We start from the raw sequence: 20650 nt of genomic DNA, 5'->3' as shown, positions 1-20650 counted from the left end.
CAGATTTATGAGGGCAGCCTCACACTGCCCCCTCAGATGGGGAGCGGACGGGCTGGGGCTGCTTGTTCCCCCTCGCCCCACTCCCCCCACCTCCTGTGCCTGTAGCCTCAGCTCCACCCAGGGGCCTCTGAGAAGGGTCTCCAGTCTGGGGCCCCTCTGCCTGCATGTCCCTGGGTTGGGGGGAGAGCCTGGAAAGTCTGCGGCTAGTTCTCGGGACTCATGCCCCTTGGGGGGGGGGCACTCCCCTCCCCTCAGCAAAGCTCTCTCAGGGCCCACTGGATGTAGCCGGCAAAGTTGCACTGGCGAGGAGATGCAGGTGCTGGCCTGATGGGGAAGCTTTGGGTGCACAGAGCCCCTGGTGACCGTGTGCACCCTGCATTCAGCTCCGAGAAGGACTCCCCTTTTCCTGCTGACTCCCGAGTCCCAGAGCTGCCCCCTCCCACCCAGAAAAGCACGCTCTTGTTGGAGGGGGGTCTGCTCGCTTTATTCCCAGGCCCCAGGGGTTGGGGTGGCGTGGACAGAGGCGCAGGGGGTACTCAGGAGGAGTCAAAGGCCCTGTTGGGGACTTCCCGAGAGCCCCAGAGGAAGCCTCACTCGGGGAGGGCCCCCCTGACTCGTGTATCCACGCTGGCTCTGTGTCTTTACTTCCAGCGCCCACCGACCTTGCCCTTGGCCGTGGCACCAGCCTTCTTGCTGCTGCAGATGGGAGACAGGGTGGCCTTGAGCTTCAGGGTGGTGGGAACCAAGCCAAGCTCCACGCCCCCACCCCCGGGGCCTCCAGAACCCCCCGGCCTTGGCAGCTTGGCCACATGCTTGGGCTGAGGGTCTAGCCTGGCCCTCCTGGTGTGCATGCACCCATGGCCCCCCGCCCAGCTGTGCTGACTTACCTGGGCCTGGACCAGGACCTGAGCGTGGTGGCGTGGTGCAAAGTGTCAGTGTGGTTAGGGGGCAGGGGCTGGTGTGAAGGGCTGAGCCGCCCTCCCTGACTCTCCTTCATGGCCCAAGGGCTTTGGGCTTGGACAGCCTGTGGCCTTACGGGCAGCTTTTGTGTCTTCCTGAAGGTTTTTGGGCAGGGCTGGCATCCCTGGAGTACCAAGGAGTGCCCAGAGGCACGGGGGCAGCACGTGCCCTCATCCGGGCTGCACGCAGGACCGGGGTCCCTGGGAGGCCTTTGCCCTGTGACTACCAAAGGGATAAGTTTGGTGGAAACTTCCCTGGCTGGACTCTTTTCACACCACAGCCCACGAGGAAGCTGGGGTTGTCGGGTAGAGGCTGAGGGAGGTGGACACGGAATCTCAGCCCCCCCACCCCCCAGGCTCTGGGCTCACCAGCACCATGGCTAGGCTGGACGAGGACGGCACTGGTGGCCAGCCCTTTCTGCAGGAGTCAGTGAGTCGGCCCAGACAGCCTGTTACACCTCCACACACGCACGGCCCAGTAGTTCTGACCCCCCAGGCAGAGGCCAGGTGCCTGGCAGCCCTGAGGAGCCCAGGGCAGTGGGGAGAGGGCAGAAAATGCCCCAAATGTCAGCCCCAAATTTGTCCCCTGGATCCACTGTGCTCCTTTGGGGCACGAGACCCTGAGCTCGGGCAGCACCGGGGTCCTCCGAGATGGGCCTCGGGTGGTTGGGTCTTGGGCCCGCTGCCACCCTTGCTGTCCCCTGACCTTTCCTCCACTCCCCCCACCCCATCCCCCATGGAATTGGAGGCTCGCCCTGGACTCTGTCCCCGTCTGCGCTGAAACACTGGTGAGTGTCTCCTGCGGAGAGAGGCATGGGCGACCCTGGTCCTCCTGGCCACTGCGCTGGGCCTGGGCCGGCGCACCTGCTGTTAGTAAGAGTTAGGCCTGCGGGGGCGCTGCCGCCACTGTCCTCAGTGGGCATGCGCGGCACAGGCTACTCACTGCTTCTGTGCCTGGTCGATGCGGCTCCTGAGCGTGGTGATCTGAAAATGACAGGGCGACCTACTGTGTCGGCGGCGCAGCCTTCTCTGCAGGCCAGCGTGGCCAGTGGGGCCACTTTTGGACATCACCACGTGGGCACTGGCAGCATCCCACGTGCCACTTGGGTAGCCTACATCCAAACTAGCACCGCACAGAGGACACATGGACATTGGCACCGCCCTGCGCACCACGCAGACCACACGCGGACACCGGCACCACTCTGCATGCCACGCAGACCACACGTGGACATTGGCACCACTCTGTGTGCCACGCAGACCACACGCAGACATCGGCACCACCCTGCGCACCACGCAGAAGACACATGGACACCGGCACCGTCCTGCACGCCACGCAGACCACACGCGGACACCGGCACTGCTCTGCACACCACGCAGACCACACGCGGACACCGGCACCACTCTGCATGCCACGCAGACCACACGCGGACATGGCACTGCTCTGTAAGCCACGCAGACCACACGTGGACATCGGCACCACTCTGTAAGCCACACAGACCACACGTGGACACCGGCACCACTCTGCATGCCACGCAGACCACACGCGGACACGGCACTGCTCTGTAAGCCATGCAGACCACACGCGGACATCGGCACCGCCCTGCGCACCACGCAGACCACACGTGGACATCGGCACCGCCCTGCGCACCACGCAGACCACACGTGGACATCGGCACCATCTTGCTCACCATGCAGATGACACACAGATACCGGCACCGCCCTGCGTCTCTGCGTGGGTGGCGCTACATGGAAGTCAGCACCACTCACCACGTGAGCGTGCCATTCGGACGTCAGCACTGCCCTGCATGGGCTTCAACACTTGGATGTCACTGCACAGGTAGTAGCATGGCCCTTCTCACTATGGGACGTCCCCCTCAGACGCCCTCACGCGTGTGTGCTCAAGCAAGCGACGTCCTGCGTGCTTTGCAGCAGCCACGCCCCACATAGCACGTGGTCTGAGGGCGCCCTTACTGTTTTCTGGCCACTCCTGAAGGCCTCCTGTGATCCAGTGCCCGGCTGCTGCCTCCCTGTTACTCACGGTGGCCTGTGCTGGGCCCTGGACCAGGGCGCACGACCGCTCTGAGTGACCACTTACCTGCAGCTGCGGCAGGACGCGGGCCGGGGGCAAGGCAAGGGGGCAGTTGCAGAGAGCTGCTGGGGCTGCTGGAGCATGCCATCCTTGCCTGGGTGCTTCCTGAGCCCCCTGAGCCCTGGCTGGGGTTCCCAGCATGGGGCCACACCCCTTTCCATCCTCTCTGTCCTGTCCAAGCCCGTTTCTCCTGGGTGCCCCTTGGGGCTACAAGGGAGGGGCCAGGAGGAGCGGCAGAGGCTGCGCCCTGTCGGTGCCCGCGGCCTCGGCGTCCTGTACGACCAACGTGCCATGCACGAGCACCCCGTGCTGGGGAGCGCACCCGGGCGCTGGCTACTTGGCTACTTACAACCTGGCCAGCATCTCCACTCTGGCCCGCACATTCATGATCTGCAAAGACCAGGCGGTTATGGGGCTGGGTGGGGGCTGAGCCCTCTGGTCTACCCTCATCTCTGCTGCCCCGGTGGGAGACCTCTAGGCTCCCCCAGCCCCGAGATGCCCCTGGGCGGCGGGTGGGTGTGTATGGCCATGAAAGAGTGAGGTGAGCCTGGCCCTGAGCATGCAGCATCCCAGAAGGGGCTGTCCTGCCCACCCAGTAATGTCTGAGTTGAGGCAGCTTGCCCAAGGATACAGAGAAGCAAAGGGAGCCCCAAGCCTGTGCCCAGAACCCATCTACCGGGCCGAGGGGAGTGACAGCAGCAAATCCCCTTCCCCAGCCCATCCCTTTGACTCAGCACTCAAGGACCCCGGGACCCCTCACTAGGCCCCCGGGACTCTAAGAGCAGGCGACAACCCTGTACCTCCACCCCACTTCTCAGACCACCACGACAGGCTGCCTTCCAGACCCAGCCTGACCCCAGGGCCGTGCCTGCACCCCCAGAGAGGGGCACCCCCACGCCGGTGGTGAGACCGCAGGCGTCTGTCTGCTCCCGGGGCTTGGGTGGCGGTGTAAGGAGACACAGCACTCAAACCCTGGGCATCAGCTGTCCACACAGGTGCCCCAAAGCTGGTTTCTCAGGGCCTGAGGTGGCCGAGACCTGGGTTTGCAGGGGTGTCAAGTGGGGGACAGCTCAGCACAAGGAGCTAGTGTCCCCCAGAGCTGAGCTCAGTAGCACGGGGACTCCTTGCCAGCTGGGGGACCCTGTAGCCCCTGGCCCCGTGGCTACTCCCTCACACCCGGTCAGCCTGGGGTCAGCCTAGCTTGCACACAGGACACGGGGCGTCCTAGTGGCCTGCCTGATAGTGTGGCCCGACTCCAGCCTCTGGGGCCAGGGGTCCTGCCTGGGCAGCCCCAGCAGGATGGGGGGGGGGCAGTGAGAAGAGGTGCTGCCCAAGCCATCAGGACACCAGGGGCCTGTGGGCCAGAAGGCCTGCACTTACGTCATATTTCTGACGCTTCAGCTTCTCCCCAAACTCGTACTTGTCCGTCTCAAGCTGGTACAGGGTGTCCCAGAGCTCCTTGGCTTTGTCCCTGGGGAGGCAGGCAAGGGGACAGGTGGCCGGTTAAGCTCTGGACAGGCAGGGCCAGGTTCAGCCCCTCCAGGGAGCTGAACTCAAGACACCTGCTGAAACCCCGGGAGGTGAGTTCCGAGGTGAATGTTCTGGAAGCTTCTGTGTAGGCCGGAGGGTTGTCAGTGCCCCATCAGCCAGCCTGCTGACCTCCCGCACCCCCGCCGGCACCCGGATCACCTCAGCTTGTCATCACCGAGGTGGTCAATGTTGAGGGGCTTCCGTCTCTCAGCCAGAATCTTCTTCTTCATCTCACGCGCCGTCTGCTTCTTGCCTCTCTTCTGGTCGGCCTGCGGGACCGGGACGCGAGGGGCAGTGCTAGGCTCTCGGGAGCCGGGGCCACGGCCACCAGCAGGGGCGTGCCTCCGCCCGTGGAAGCCCCACGCACCTTGGCCAGGTAGCTGCTGTAGGTGGCGCCCATGGAGGACAGTGCCTTCTTCTTCTTCATGTCGTCCTCCGCTCGCCTCTTGGCGTCCTCCTCCTCCCGCCTGGCTTTCTCCTCCTGCGGACCCCCGTCGCCAAGACCCTCAGGCGGGCGTCGGGGCTGCGCCATGCTCAGCCAAGACGCCAGGGCGCTGTCCCGGACCTGGAGTTCTCTGGAAGCTCCAGGGACTTGGGGGTTGGGGCCCGCCGCCTTGAGGGGAGGGCTACAGAGCCACGCAGACCACTACGGGCGCCTCACGGGGGGACGCTGCCCACCTGGGAGGAAGGGAGGGTCAGGGCGCCCTGCGTGGTTCCCATGGGTCTGGGAGGGGGCGGGGCCTCACCGCCAGTCTGTTCTGCCGTTCCCGCTCCTTCTCCGCGCGGATCCTCTGCTGGTCTGCCCTCTCGGCTCTGCGCTTCTCCTGCGGCCCAGGTGGCAGGTCAGTTGGCCTCTCCTCCCTCCAAGAGTGGCCCCCAGTCCCCACGCCCCCATCACCTCCAGTCACCCAGGGCCCAGACACACAGGGCCACAGGGAGGGCTGAGGCCTGAGCTGCGCCAACTCACGATTCTCTCCTTGAGAGCGATCAGCTCCTCCTCCTCCTTCTTCCGGGCCTCAAAGTGGTTGTCGATGAGGGCCTGCAGCTCCATGAGGTCCTTGTTCTGACGCTTCTTCTGGATGTCCTGCGCGCCCAGGTGCCCGTCAGCCCCCGCCACCACTCCCCCGGTTCCACACAGGAGAGCCGGGCCCCACACCAAGTCCGCCCAGCCACGGCCCTTTAGGGGCCAGGGCTGTCCGATCCCCGAGCCACAGAGTGGGCTGGGAAGTCATCAGTCCCCTTGGGGTGGCCTGGCTCTGCGGTGGCCCTTTTTCTGTTCTCAGCCATGCCTGGCAGGGACATGGCAGAGGGGAGTCTGTCCAGCGAGCTCATTTGCTGGACAAAAAATAAGCAGGTAATGGGTGATGGATGGGTGAATGAGTAAGTGAGTGGATGAGTGGATGGGTGAACAAATGGGGCTAAGGGAGTATGGGGGATTGGATAGATGATGAATGGGTAGATTGAAGTATGTATGAACGGGTGGGTGGGTGGATGAATAGATGGATAGGTGAATGAGTGGTCAGAAGGAAATGTGGATGGGTGGATATGAATGGCTATGTGGATGGATGATTGGATGCGTGCGTAGCTGTGTGGATGGATGGGTTTGTGGGTGAATAGTTGGATGGATGGATAGGTGAATGGGTGGGTAGATGGAATTCTGGGTGGGTGGTTTAGGGGATTGATGGATGGATGGATAGGTGGGTGAATGGGTGGATGGATAGGTGGGTGGATGGGTGGATGGATGGATGGATGGATGGGTAGATGGTTGATTGGTTGGGTGGATGGGCAAGTGGGTGGGTAGATGTACAGATGGGTGGGTGGGCGGATGATAGGTGAATGAGTGGGTGGAGGGAATTGTGGGTGGGTGGATATATGAAGAGGTGGCTAAGTGGATGGATGAATGGGTGGATGAATAGGTGATTTGGTGAAAGTGTGGATGGTCAGATATATGAATGGATGGTTGGATGGATGGATAGGTGGATGGGTGGATGGATGAATAGGTAAATGGGTAGGTAGATGAAATTGTAGGTGAGTAAATGTATGAATGGGTGGGTCAGTGAGTGGATGGATGGGTGGTGGGTGGTTGAATGGATAGATGGATAGTTGGTTGGATGGATGGATTGGTGGTTGGATGCGTGAGTGGATGGGCAGAGGAGAGAGGAAGAGACAAGGTCTATTCTGGGAGGTGTTTCCTCCAGCCCAGGAAAGAGCTAAGGTGGACTTGATCAGCCCAGGAAGCCCAGCTGTGGGTGCTCAGGTCTACGATGTGGCTGTGGGCTGGGGACAGAGGGTAGACCGTGCTGACCCGAGTTCCACAAACTTACATCGAAGTCTACTTTCTCCCCTTCTGGGATCTTGGGAGCAGTGAGTCTGAAGGGGAGAGAGAGAGAGAGAGAGAGAGGCTCAGGAGTGGAGCACTTGAGACTCCAGAGGGGCCAGCCTGGCCCATCCCCACCCTGACCCCAGCCCAGGCCGGCCCTGGCACCCTCAGCTGGCTGAGGGCACCATGCTGGTGGCACATCTGCTCCCACCCAGAACACAAGAACATGCCAACCTCTCTGCCAGCTCTGCCCTGCCGACTTCCTAACCCCTCGGATGTGCAAACCCGTGCCCCAAGGCAGGGTCCTGACTCCTTGCTCTCACACACAGACAAGTGAAGGCAGCCCGTTTGGACAGGACTCAAGGGAGCTATGTGGCCTCCAGGGGTGGGCAGATGAGTGGGTGGGTGGGTGATTGGCTGGGAGTGTGGGTGGGTGGCCCCTGGAGCCATCTTTTCTGAGGACCCAGGGGAAAGAGAGGAGGGCATCGAGGGGGGTCTGAGGCCCTGGAGGCAGTGCGGTGATATCCCACCACAGAACCAAGTGCCCATGGAGGACAGTGGACCCGGTTGCCTGTGGCACCACTCAGTCCCAAGATTCCCAGCAAGGGGACGAAGCCCCAAGGGCTGGCCGCACTCAGAGGAAGCACCCGTTCTGTGTGTTTCATAGGGTGCTGGGGTGGGGGAAGAGGCCAACATTGAAGTGGGGGCTGTGGGGCGCAGTGGGGGAGAGACTGGAAAAATATTTGCCACGAATCTGGACCAGACTTCCTATCCCTGTGCAAACGGGCGTCATGGACGCCCACCCGTTAGATGAATGAGCCGGGGCACAAGCCGGCGATTCTCTGGGAGACAGACGGCCAGTGAGCCAGGCGGCCAGGGAGCTCTTCCCTCCCGCGCCGTCAAAGGCGCGCCCAACGAAAACAGCCGGCCGTCGCCCCGGCACGGGGGCTGAGGGCTGAAAGCGGGGCGCTGTCCTTGGAAAGGGGAGGCGGCACACGGAGCCCCAGCCCGCCACGTCGGAGGGAGGCCTTGGCAGCCTCTTCGGGGCAAAGCTATTTGGCAGCGGATGTCCAAAGCCTTAAGAATCGTCATGCTCTTTGACCCAGTAATTCCAGTTCTGGGCCGGCAGCCTAGGGAAACAAGCTGACCGAGGGACGGGCTCCCCACCCGCGTTATTTATGACAGTAAAACACGGGCCCGCCTGGGTCCCACACTCGAGGAATGCTTGCAGCCATTGTGGCCTGCCCGATGGACGGCCAGGCGGTGGCCATTCAAAATATTTAAGAAGACGATGGGAAAACACGGAAAAATACTTAGGAACAGAGCTAACTTGTCGGGAAGCAGAAACCAGGGGCCTATAGACGGGCAATGTCTGAGAAACGGCCATGCGGTTGAACGTCCCGCCCCCCGCCCCCCTTTCCCCGAGCCCTGTGCATGGAAAACTTGTGGAAAGAAATAAAGTCTTTTTATTTCTCTCCACCCTGTTCCACCGTCGGCCGGCGGGCGGGCGGCTGGGTGGGGGGAGCCAGGGTCCTTTGGCTTCCCCCGTTCTCTGTTTCTTTCTTTTCCCGGCCGCCCTGGCCTCTTCGTTAGACGTTTACGTATTTTCCAAATTTCCTCTAATGAAGTGTTTTGTTTGCATAGGGAGAGCACACGCTGCGCATTCGAGTGCGGACAGGGTCTTGTGACACGTACAGTTTCATATGGAAATGGGTGGAAAAGGGCGGGCCAGGGCAGGGGGCGCCCACCGCGCCCCCATGGCTGTGATGCTGCATCGCTAGGGGAGCGGGAGAGTGGGTGCTGGCTTTGGGCACCCTGTGCGGTGCACCCTGTGCGGTGCACCTCCACAGGACCAAGGGGAAGCCTGTGCCCGGCACCGGCAGGAGGACAGAGAGGGCATCTCTCCTGGCTGGGGCTGGGAGGGCGAAAGACTCTGCCCAGAAGGCCGCACTGCCCAGCTCAGAGGGGTCCCCAGGCCCAGGATGGGGCCGCAAACTAGACGTGTCCTTTCGAGCTGCAGAGAGCAGACCCCCATCCTTGCAGTCTCCAGCACCCTCTTATGTCTGTCTGTGCTGTGAGGCCCCTCAGAGGCCCCCCACGGCACAGAGTGAGGTTCACCAAGGGAAGGGATGCCCCCCACCTCAGCACCCTTGGCCCCCAACACATTCTCCACAGCTGGCCGCGCCCCTGCCTTCCTCGGCCAGTAGCTCTGGGAGGCCTCCTCCTGCAGGAAGGCCTCTCTGACGGGACCCCCAGAGTCTGGCTGCACCCATCCCTGGAGAACAGAACTCGGGAGGACCCTGGCCCGCCCGTAGATGGCCCACATCACGGTCTACCCAAGATCTCTGGGACTTGGGGCACAGAGTGAGGGCCTGAGAGGCCGTCACTGAGACCCCCTGGATCCTGGGCTAGGACCTTGCCCCCAGCCTGCCTGCCCACCTGCTCCCCCTCCAACCCTCCCACAATCCTGCCCCTACTCACTTGGGCCTTGGCTTCTCCTCTGGTCACCGCAAGGTTGGCGTGGAGAGGGGACAGAGAGAGACCAGGTGAGACCATGGGACCCCAGGTGCCTCTCTGACTGAGCCCATAAACCCCGCCCCAGGCCACCAGGAACACTCGGGCCTTGTCCCCACTGCAGGCTTGGGGCTGAGGACAGAGCAGTGCGGGTGCCGGGGCTGGAAGGCCGGAGAAGAGGGGGGCAGATGTGGGTCACAGAGTCCTCGGCCAACAGCGAGAGGGAAGATGGAGACAGGGGCACGAGGGCCAACAAAGGGTCTCCCTGGTGGGGGGACGGCAGGGGACAGGGAGGGCACTCGGGCCACTGAGGAGACGGGGGATGGCGAGACCCGGGGGGAGGGAGCCCCTCTCCTTTCTCTGGACCTGGCCTGCCCTGGCCCCTGGCAGCAGCTGGGGGAAGGGGTGGGGGCAGGCGACATGTAGACTGGTGGACAGGCCAGTGGGGGAGCGAAGGAGGGTCCTGTCCATGTCCTTGGTGGCTGTGGGAGACAGAGCCAGCAGAGCCTGGGGGTGAGCGAAGCAGCAGGGGTGGGTGGGGGCGGCAGCCCTTACCTTCCTCGTCCTCCCCCAGCTCCGCCTCAGCGTCTTCAGGGCCAAGCAGATATGCAAGAGAAAGGCCGTGCAGAGGCGCCCCCCCGCCCTGCGGTACCCCCCCTCGGCCCCCAGCCCACTAGTGCCCCCAGCAGGGTCCAGGGAGGGCCTACATGCAGGGCGTTGTGTGGGGGCCTAGGCGTCTGTCCAGCCGTCTGTCCCTGAGGGCAGGGCCCTTCTTGCACTGTGAGATCACCCCTCCCCTGGAGAACGTGAGCAGTGTGGGGACAGGCGTGAGGGTCCTCTCACAGCCAGTGCGACCCTGTGGGAGAGCATAGACCTGCACCCCTGTGGGTTTCCGAGACTCAGCCTTTAGGAGAGGCGAGAGCCTGCTCTTCCTCCTACAGAGCGGTTGGTAGTTTTGAACTGCTGACCTTGTGGTAAGCCTGCCTTGTAAACCACTGCTCCAGCAGTATAGCTGGGTTGAAGTTCAGTGGCTGGGCAGCAGCTAGGCTGGAGGGGCCCTAGTTTGGGCCCTTGGCCCCTCTCCCACTGCAGGGTTTGGCTTAGCTTCTGGTGCTGCGAGGAGCCCTACTGAGAACCCTGACTGTCCCTTGCCCCGGCACGGCCCTGGTTGGACCCCACAGAAGGGGGCTGCTCTGCCCTAAGATTGGCCCTCCCTATCCACGAGCCAGGATGACCTAGGGGCAGCTCTCTGGCCTCCTCAGGGCAGCTGAAGACCCCTTTCTCGGGGCCCAGCCTGGTCAGACCCTGGACCCACCAGCAGTGGTCTCGCCACAGCTTACAGGCCTCCGTGGGGTGTCAGGACCCACCGCCAGCTGACACCTCACTGGGGGCAAATGTCGCTCTCCCAACACGTGGGGGCAGGGTCCAAGCTGTCTGTCTGTCTACATTGACCCGGCAGAGCCCAGCCAGGTCGGGGCTTACCAGGGGGGCTCCTGGTGAGGAGCTCTGGCTCTGCGGGCTCCCCTTCCCTCCCACCTGTCTGCTGGCCCCTTCCCTTGCCCTCTGGGGGCCACCATGGTCTCCGGATACTGCCGAGCAGATGATGGGTGCTGTGGACCGAGGTCAGCCCGTAGACACCCTGGCCCGGTGTTCTGGGGACATGTGTCCCCATGGTCTGGTATGTGAACTGGGCCCAAGAAGAGCTCCCCTGTTGGGGCCCCAAGCCCTGACTGGCATTTCACCCCTTCTCGGGGGCCCCCTGGGCTGCCTCCACCCGGGCGTGCCTGGCACCTGCCCAGCAAAGGGTGGGGCCCTCCTGATGGTTGTGTGCTTGCACGCATGCCCCCGGCAGCTCCCGGCCCCCAGCCCCACCTTGCGCCCCGGCTTCTTTCGACTTCAGCCCACTGGCCCCTCAGCCCTCCCCACAGCCTCTCCCCACCGCTGGCTGGCTTAGCTGCGGCAGGGTGGAGGCCGCCTGCCCTGCCCCCCTCCTCTGCTCTCCCCATCCCATCTTTGTGGACCAAGGGGGTCCCAGGACCCCAGTACCACTACCCAGAGCCCTGCTCTCGCTAAAGCTAGCCACACACGCCGGACTGGTGGTGGCCTGGGATGTGTGCCCCAGGTCCTCCGCCCTCTCTGCCCAGGGTCAGACAGTCCTGTCCCCATCTGCCTGACCCCCACTCCCACCCAGGGACCCTATTGCTGTCATTAGTGGTGGGGGAGGGCAAGTAGGAGCGAGGGGCAGTGGGAGGGTCCTCACAGTGCCCGCCTTGGACAGGCATACCTTCTTGGACTTCTTCTGCAGAAGCAGGCATCAGTGTGGGGCACGTGGGGAGAGAGGGTGGGGGAAAGAGAGACTGTGAAACTGTGTGGGGGGTGACGGAGGGTGGGGTGGGTGGGAGAGCTGGAGGCCGAGCAGGCAGGAGCAAGCGCAGGGGGTGGAGGCCTCTGGTCCCTCCTCTGCACACACCACACAGGGGCCACACGTGTGCACACAAGGCACACGCAATGAAGTCATGTCACATACCTGGCTCATGAACTTCATGGGGGAGGAGGAGGGCCATGGAACAAGAGGCAAGTCAGAGGTCAGAGGTCAAAGGAGGAGGAATCCCAGGTTAAAGGAACAGCCCGTTGGCCACCCGGAGGGTCAGCGGGAGAGGCGGGTTGGGCCGCATGCGGAAGGCCAGTGAGAGAGGGTCAGTGGTAGTGCCACCTGCCCCGTTGCCCCAACCGTGTGGCCTGTTCGCAGAGTCCCCTGACCACCCGGTCCCGCCTTCCTGAGCAGGAAACTGAGGCTCGAGGGTGCACTTTGGCTCCCCCTCTGTGCTGCTCCTGGGATGGGGCCTCTCCCCTGGGCCGTGCTGCCCACCCTGGCTCAGCCCCCATGGAGGGGACTCTGGGGCCCCTGGAGGGATGCTGCAGGAGGCCAGCAGGTTTACTGCCCGTGGGGGCTGGGCTAGCCCGAGCATAGAGGAAGGTTCCTTGTGAAGCTGGTCCCTGGGCTCAGTGCCCCTCCCACCTCACCCTCTCCCCTGGCTTGAAGGCTAGTCTCCCAGGGGGCTCGGCCATAATGTCCCCTATTCCCAAGCTCAAAGAGGCCCTCCCATGGCTAATCTGCCCCCTCCGGTCTGGGGGCAGCCCCACCGGTGGGTTTTAACAGGCTGCCAGCGAGATGGGAGTCTGGGTGGTTCCATCCTCCCAGTCAAGCAGGGATGATGGTTAGTGGGTTATTTTGGGGCCACATGGGGGGCCCCTTGGCTAGCTGGGCACCCTGCTGCCTCCTCATCCCTTCCCCCCACCCCACTCAGATGCCAGCCAGGCCCTGGGCCCCACATGGGGTCAGAAGTCCTGCCTCATACCTTTCTCTTGGACTTCTGCAAGAGGAGAGGTCAGGGAAGTGGGGGGCATAACACAGGTTCTTAGAGACGAGGGGCTGCCGGTCAAGGTGAGCGGGGGGCGGGGTGAGGAGGAGGGGGGGCAGCAGGCACACCGGGGAGACTGTGAGGAAAGTTGGGGCCGAGGGGCTGAGAGGTCTGGGCGGGCGCTTGGGTCCAGATCCCCACTCACCTTCCTCCTGGGCCTCTTCTAGGGTGTCAGGAACAGGCGGAGGGGAGAGGGGACAAGGAAAGTCGTTAGTAGTGTCCGCCTGGGGCTGATCCCAGGAGAGGAGACCTGCTTGGGTCAGTGTGGGCCCAGGAAGGCCAGCCTGTGTGTCTGGGCCTCGGCCTCAGAGGGTGGCCACCGTGAGAAGGGGGAACATGGCCTGGGCCTCTGTGGGGAGGTCTGGGGACCCCCAGGGACCCTGCGACCATGCTGAATGCCCCCCACCCTGCTCCCAAGACCTCATTACGCAGCTGTGGGGACTCAGAAGGGCCTCTTGGCTCCCCCACCTCTGGTGGTCCCGGCCTGAGAGGACAGGACCAAACAGGGACCCTTGGCTTTCCTACTATGGCCCCGATAGTAAGAAAACGTCTTCGCAGGGTCCCACAGGTAACACACCGGGCTGCGCGGCACCACTGGTAGCAATGTGTCCACAGTGGTAACCCTGGCGTGGGGGGGGCGGGGCGGGGTGTTACCCTGTGGCTCTCTGGGGAGTGATCTTCTGGCACCTGTATCACTCAAAGAAGTCCAGCCCATCCATCTGAGAGGGCAACAATGGAGCCACCAGGGAGCCAGGCTACTCTACCGCCCGGCCACATTCTTTCCCGGGAAGGAGGTCCACCAGGAGGTGGCTGCCCTGGTCCAAGGCAGTGGGGACCCTGAGGGTCCTTAGGGCACCTTAGCACAGGAGGTCCTTCCATGCTCACCAGCCCCCTCCCCATGGTGGTTTCTGCCCGAGGGAAGGCTTGGCCTCCCCAAGACCACATTTCCCACCCAGAAAGGACACATCCACTTTTCTGGCGGAAACAAGGCACGTTTTTTTGTTCATGTGGTTACGGTAGCTAAGTGTTTTCAAAATATTTTCAAAACATAGCTCCAGGACTCCTCACAGGAGGCCCTGCCCGGCACAGAGGGTGAAGCCCTCAGCTTGCCTGGTGCCCGGCAGGGTGCCTGCACTCCCCAGCACAGAAGCTGAGAACCATGAGGCTGGAGCGGCACTGGTTCCAGCCCCACACTGGCCTGGGCATGCCTGCGGCTGCCCGTACATGCCACCTGTGGCCCCGCCACACCTGAAGGCCGTGTGCTCGAGGGGCAGACGTGGAGAGACACTGAAGAAGGGAGATGCTGAGAAAGACAGAGAGAGAGAGATGGGAGGGAGAGACAGACTGAAGGGGGAGAGACAGAGTAAAAAGAGACTGACATGGAGAGAAACCCAGAGAGCGACACTGAGGGGGAGAGACAGCTACTGAGGGAGGAGACTTAGCTCATGAGAGACACTAAGACCACAGTTATGAGGCAGCTAAAGGAGAGAGCTATGGAGACAGAGAGACAGATACTGATGGGGGACACACAGCAAGAGCGACAGAGACCCCGAAACATCATACGAGATATATAGAGCTCAAGAGACAGAAAGAGGCACTGAGAGGGGAATGGGGACTGAGGGACGGAGCGATTGGTTGAGAGAGGTCAGTGGCGTGCACAACAAGGCACCTGATATTAATTTGCTTCAGACTAGTAATGGCCAAATGCCAGGTAACTCCAAACACCACAGCAGGAGGGGCATGAGGTCTTAGTGGTCATGGGTGAAGGTGAGGGATTAGTGACCCCGGGCGATGAGTGTATGGGATTAGTGACCACAATCGATGGGGTTGAGGAATTCGTGGTCATGAAGGATGAAGATCAGGCATGCATGACCTCGGGCTATGGGGATGAGGTGTTAGTCAGCATGGATGATGGGGATGAGGTAGTCGTGACCATGGATGATGGGGATGAAGAGTTCATGGTCACGGACGATGGGAGTATTAATAGTCAGTGATGGCGAGGAGAAGGCGTTAGTGACCATGGATGGTGAGGATAAAGTATTATTGACCACGGATGACGAGGATAAAGTATTATTGACCACGGATGATGAGGATGAGTTGCTAGGGGCCACGGACAATGAGGATGAGATATTAGTGACCAAGGGTCATGAAGGTGACGTATGAATGGTCACTGGGGATGAAGAGGTGGGATTAGTGACCACGGACGATGAGGAGGAGGTATTATTGACCATGGATGGTGAGGGTGAAGTATTAGTGGCCCGGAAGGTGAAGAGGAGATCGAGTAGCCATGGGTGATAAGAATGAAATAGTAATGACCACGGGTGATGAGGACAAAGTGTTAGTGACCACATCACCAATGGCATAGGGGATGAGGACGAAGTATTAGCCGCCACGGGCGATGAGGAGGAGGTGTTAGTGACCATGGGTGAACACCTTGGTGCATTCCGGTTTAGAAAGGGAGAGAGTTGGGATTGGAGGCACAGGATCATGGGGGAGGACGACTGGCTGCTACTGGGGAGCTCAGGGCAGCACAGGGTGGGTGCCCACTGCGGGGGCTGAGGGGCTGAGAGGAGGGAGGCAGGGGCACTGGTGGGACTTCCAGAGGCTGCAGAATTACCTTCCTCTTCATACTGCTCTGCATTGGGATAGAGACAAAAGAGAGTGGCCATTAGCAAAGGCCCAGGGCCGGTCTGGGGGACGGAGGAGGCGAAGGAGCAGAGACGGGCCCCTGAGGAGGCTGCCCTGACAGCAGGACGAGGTTCAGGAGGTGGGCCGGCGCCACCGAGGACACTGTCCTCCCAGGAAGCACAGCAGAGTGGCCCCACAGGCTCTCGTCAGCCACACCGCTGGGGGCACAGAAAAGCCGGCTCCCAGGGCTAGTGGCCGAACAGGAAGCCTGTCATCATGGGGAGGGGTCACTTGAAGCCCACCCACTGAACATGGCAGGTCTGGGGGGCGCAGACGAACAGCACCCCCCACAAAGAAAGCTGCGTGTTGTCCACAACCAAAAGCAAAGCCTCCCCGAGGGTAGTCTTCTGTGCCGTGGATCAGGGACGGGGGTGAGGGGGTGGGCGGACGGGGAGGGGACAGCAGCTTTGATACTTACCCTCAACCTGTTCACTGTAGGCAAGCGAGAAAGAGAGAGAGAGAGAGAGAGAGAGAGAAGTGTTGGTCCACACTGGTTCACAGAAAACACCAGTCATGCTCTCCCTGCTGCCCCCACTCCCCCAAGCCAGAAAGTGTGTCTTGAGTCTGAGGGTCCCAAGGCTGGGCTGAGGGGCTGGCAACTGGGGCACCACTCACGTTTCCTCGTCAGACATGGCTGCGGTGGGTTGTTTCTGGAGAAGGGAGGAGAGAGCAAGAGAGAGAGAGAGCGGGAGAGAGAGTTAGGAGTTGCCTTGGTTAGGAGGTGCAGGAGCAGGGGTGGAGGCTCTCGGAGCTGGGGGGCTGAGGCGACATCCACAGGCAGGGGTCTAGGACCCACTCTTGGTTTGTGTGTGTGTGTATGGGGGGGTGTCCACGTGCCCACCTCCTGTCTCGGGCCTCTCATCAGGCCCCTTGCTTCTTTGCAGGCCGCAGATTCCCCCACCCCCGGCGCTAGCCCCAGGAGGGGATGGACTGGGTGGCCGCCCACCCCCACCCACCAGGCTGACACCCGTTCCCAGCACTGTCTGCCGCGGGTCATCCAGAATGCATGGGCTTGTGCTGGGCCAGGGACCGCCTGCGCCAGCCCTGCTGATGTGGCATGTCCCCTGCCTCTGGGTGGTCTGTTCTAGTGGCCTAGGCAGGGTGGGTGGGGTCTCCAGAAACCCCCAAGATCCCTGGTTCCCGCAGCATCTTCTCTAGCGTTCTGCCCCAAGCCCCCCTAGAGGACCGCTCCTCCTTGTGGGTGTCTGAAGCCCCCTTCTGCATCAGATAGCCCCCTCTGATTAAGGGGGGGGTCCTCCTGCTTGTGTCCCTCCCCACCTCCCCCCAGCTTTCTGTGACCCCCACGCAGAATCACAGACAACAGGGGCTGACAGACAGCTGCCCACAGGTAGGGGCACGGGGCATGGGGAAGGGGGCTAGCTTTTCTAAAGCCTGGTTCCTGCCAGAGGCCCCGTGAGCTGCAGGCCTGTACTCTGCGGCCCTCCCACCCCCCACCCCCACCACCATCTCACTCCAAGGCCACTTTTCCAGGCCCTGGGATGCTCCTGATTTTGTCAATGTCTGCTGGAAGCGCAGGGCCGGACGTGGCCAGGTGCAGCTTAGCGCTCAGGGACTGTCCGCCCGTGGGCTGGCCATGGCCAGCGCGGCAGCCAGGGCCAGGGGGCCTCGCAGCTGCCTGGAAACGCTGGCTCTCTATCTCCAGGCCTGAGCCCCTGACAGCCGATGATTGCCTGCCTGAAGGCACCCCTGGGGCCCCAGGGAGCTCCGCTCCAGAAAACAGGAGTTCATCGTCAAAAAACGCATCGACATCATATTTCTTAGGTGGGAACCGCTCTCCAAGCCCACTTGCAAGAATGTTCCTTTTCTTTCTTTTTTTTCCCCAAAGCAACATAAAGGCCACGCAGAATTAACCAGCAGCTGCCTGCTGAAGGCTGCCTGGCGGCCACCACCTCTCCCCAGAACTCTGCTGCCCCCTTTAGCCAGAACCCGGCTTTTCCTCTCAGTTGGAGCTCTGCTCAGCCCCTCGGCCCAGCCTGTGCACTGTGCCCCGCGTGGGGCACCCCCTGCCATCCAGAGCCACCTGCCTCTCGGGCTCTGCCGTGTCCCTGCCCCAGTCCTGTCGCCTCCCGGTTCCCTGGGTTGGGTCGGAGGGGCAGTGGGAAGTCCGATGACCTGGCTCCGCTGAGCCCACCCTGGCCTGTCTGGGTGCGGGCACTGGCCTCCGCCCCACGAGGGTGGGGGTCCTGGCCTGGGCCCAGGGATGGGTTATTTTTAAGGAGCTGGGAGCAGCTGGAGTGTCAAGAATAGGTACCTTAGTCAGCCAAGACGCCTCGGCTCAGAAACTCAAGATGGTGGAGCTGTTTGAGACACTGCCCCTCAGCACTCTGACCCCCCCGCCCCACCCCCACCCAGCCACCTGTCTTTCTGAGCTGGAAGTAGTCTAAGAGGTCCCCCAGTGAAGATCCCACACGCCCTCCCATAGGGCATCCTGGGCACCCCTGGGGATGGTCGGTGCTGTCGCTGCCTCTGTTGTCAGACTGAGCTGTCTTGGCGTCCCCTTCCCTCACTCTGGGGTCTCCATGGCCCCTGGTCCTTGGGGAAGGAGAGCGGTGTATGGGGGGGGGGGGCTGGGGCAGGGTGTGGACAGCTGAGCGTGCAGCCGGTGGTCAGTGCTCCACTCTGCCCGCCAAGGGGCAGATCTGAGAATAGCCCCTGTGGTCAGCCTTCCCTGGGGACACACCCTGAACCCCTTCTTCCTGGTTGCTAGTGGAGGATGGAGGAGGGGGAGACCAGAGATGCTGACACTCATTAGCCATGGGACCCTGCCTCCCCTCCCTCCCCATCCCACACTCCTGGGTTCTCCTGTCTCAACCAGCCGGGAGTCTTAGAAAGGGCCAGAGGGGCTGGCCCTGGGCACTCTGGGGCGGGTGCTGAGCGCTGAGCAGATGGGGGCATGAGCAGGGTGGGAGGGGTGTTGGGGGGGCCCACTGACACGCCCCAGGCAAGGATGGGGCCTCAATCTTTCTGGGCAGACAAGGCAGCCCAGACCCTCACACCTTCCAGTGTGGCCCCTGCTCCCCCCCCACCCCCAGCCCCTTGGCTCCTGGGAGATGCCCCTACGGTGCTGGCAGCCAGGGCCCACAGGTACCCTCTCCCCTGCCCATGGGTGCTCTCCTGAGTGCTCGCAGCCTCGCCCTCCTCCCTGGTTTCCATTTGATGGTGACATGAGAGGAGCCAGAGGAGATGTGGGGCTGGCCTCATCCGCCCGGGGCTGGACTCGTCTGCCCAGAGCTGTCCCCCCAGGCCCTCATGCTGGTCCAGGGTGGGCTTGGATCTCCTGGGTGGACCTCCACCTTCCTGGCTCCGGCCTCCCACTGAGTCCCGCTCTGATCACGTTTCCCTCATCTGTGCCTCTCAGCCTCCCTGCATGAGCCCCGCTGCCCTCCGACATGAGAGGGGGTTCCACCTTGTGCCCTACATCAATCAGTCCTGCCCCCCAGCCCAGCTCTGGGGGCCCCTGGCCTGGCCGCTGGCTGCCCGGGGCACCAACCTCAGCGGCGAGTCTGGAGAGGACCGGGCTTCCCGAAGGCCAGCTGCAGCGATGCCCACTCAGCCTCGGCCAGAGGGTTATAGGGACAGCTGATCTTTGCCCGAAGCTCATTGGCCGGCAGCAGGGGACCGAGGCACGTGGCCAGCGGGGGAAGGGGCTGTGGCCACACAAACCCCTTACCAAGTATAGGAATGGCCGGCAGAGGAGGCGGCGAGGAGGGAGGAGATGCGGGAAGGAGGTAGCCCGCCCTTGGCCTGGGCGTCAGCTTCTATTTTTACCTCTACCCCTGCAGGCACAGACACATTCTCGAAGGAAGGGACAGGTGGCCCCAGGGACATGGGGAGGACGCTCCTTCGGCCAGGCCTCAGTGTGGACCCTCAAGCACCCTCCCTGTGCCCACCCCATCCCTCGCCGGTGGCCGGGAAGGGGTCACTTTGCCAGGGCAGGATGTCCCACTTCCTACAACGTGCCAGGTCCCGGCCTCCCCGTCTGCAGGTGCAGCCCTGTCTGGAGGACACCCTCCTACCACCCCACCCCCTGCCAGGGCTGAAAGAGAAGAGGGCTGGCTGGGCAGGGGCACTGGGTCCCAGCTTCTGGTGGCTAGGGAGGCTGCCCATAGCAGCTCTTGCTGCTGGCCTGGGCTCCCTGCCTGGGCCCCTCGGGCCCCAAGCTTCTCTCTCCCTGGATTGGATGAGGCATCCTGTTGGAAGGGGGCCCCCAGAGTCCCTTGTTCCTTCCTCAGGGGCATCATGCACGTGGTGGGCACCCCAGCTCAGCCTCAGAGGCGCCTGCATGCCCGGCACCACTGCCCCTTGGCTGAGGGTCATGGAGGCCCGTAGTGTGGTCCTGCTCCCTGGCTTCCAACAGGCCCATGGGCCGGCTCCTGGGGGCAGGGGCGGGGGAGCACGGAAGGAACTGCCGGGGGTACGGAGGGGGCAGCACCTGGATGGAGTGAGTGCCCATTGCCCGCTGGTCTCCTGGAGGCCCCCAGGTCTCCGATCCCTACGTGTGACGAAGCCAAGGATGCGGGCAGCAGGGAGGAGAGTATTCACATAACAGGGGACACTGACCGCAGGCAGCTGGACAGAGCTGGCCTCGACCCGCCTGGCTCCAGAGCCCTCGGGGTCATGTGTCCTGCTGTCTTGCCCTCCTGTGGAGTGCCACCATGCCCATTCTTTCCCCGGTTCCTTCTTAAGCTGGGCCGCACCACTGGACCCTGAGCCATGGAGACCGCTTTCCTGGGCTTGCAAACCACCCTTGCAGGACACCCAGTGGGGACCCCCCATGACAAGCCGGCCCCATGCACAGAGCTGGGGGTGTGCACTGTGGGCTGCGACCACCGCACTCTCTGCCCACGAGAAGACTTCACTGAGGTCTCTGTCCGCCCTGTCCACGTGTGGGCTCGCGGGAGACACTGGTGGTGCCTGGCTCTGGTCCTGGGTGTCCTGGGGCCGAACAGGTGGCCTGGGCCTTGCAGTGGCCGTGCTCGGCCAGCAGAGGAGGGTGACTGTCCACTCCACACTGGGCTGCTGGCATGGGCTCCTGGTGAGAGGCAGCGGGTGGCCCCGGGGTAGGAGGGGAGGCTTTATTTGGGCACCAGCAGCCTCCCAAGCGGGC

General features: G+C 62.8%; 1 protein-coding gene across 6 annotated transcripts; it reads right to left on the bottom strand.

Moving 5' to 3' along the window:
* Positions 1–609: 609 nt before the first annotated feature.
* Positions 610–19070, bottom strand: TNNT3 (troponin T3, fast skeletal type). 6 transcript variants are annotated; one of them, XM_045290428.1, is made up of 16 exons: positions 19034–19070; positions 16138–16172; positions 15941–15954; positions 15452–15469; positions 12980–12997; positions 11697–11711; positions 9968–10000; positions 9380–9398; positions 6903–6948; positions 5546–5662; positions 5325–5402; positions 4946–5059; positions 4738–4847; positions 4429–4519; positions 1903–1943; positions 610–696 (listed from the first exon to the last, which is right to left on the bottom strand). In XM_045290428.1, exons 2-16 carry the CDS (start codon positions 16152–16154, stop codon positions 642–644), a joined length of 786 nt encoding a protein of 261 aa, XP_045146363.1. In that variant the 5' UTR covers positions 16155–16172; positions 19034–19070; the 3' UTR covers positions 610–641. The 6 variants fall into 6 exon arrangements, with proteins under 6 accessions (XP_045146363.1, XP_045146364.1, XP_004717234.1 ...); XM_045290429.1 differs by lacking the exons at positions 9968–10000; positions 11697–11711 and adding an exon at positions 11940–11951; XM_004717177.3 differs by lacking the exon at positions 9968–10000.
* Positions 19071–20650: the final 1580 nt, after the last annotated feature.

Source organism: Echinops telfairi, unplaced genomic scaffold (genome assembly GCF_000313985.2).
Source record: "Echinops telfairi isolate 266 unplaced genomic scaffold, ASM31398v2 ScPeMD7_37;HRSCAF=141, whole genome shotgun sequence".
NCBI lineage: Eukaryota > Metazoa > Chordata > Mammalia > Afrosoricida > Tenrecidae > Echinops > Echinops telfairi.
Note: the sequence above shows the minus strand (reverse complement) of the source record. Positions and strands in the feature narration are given on the sequence as shown.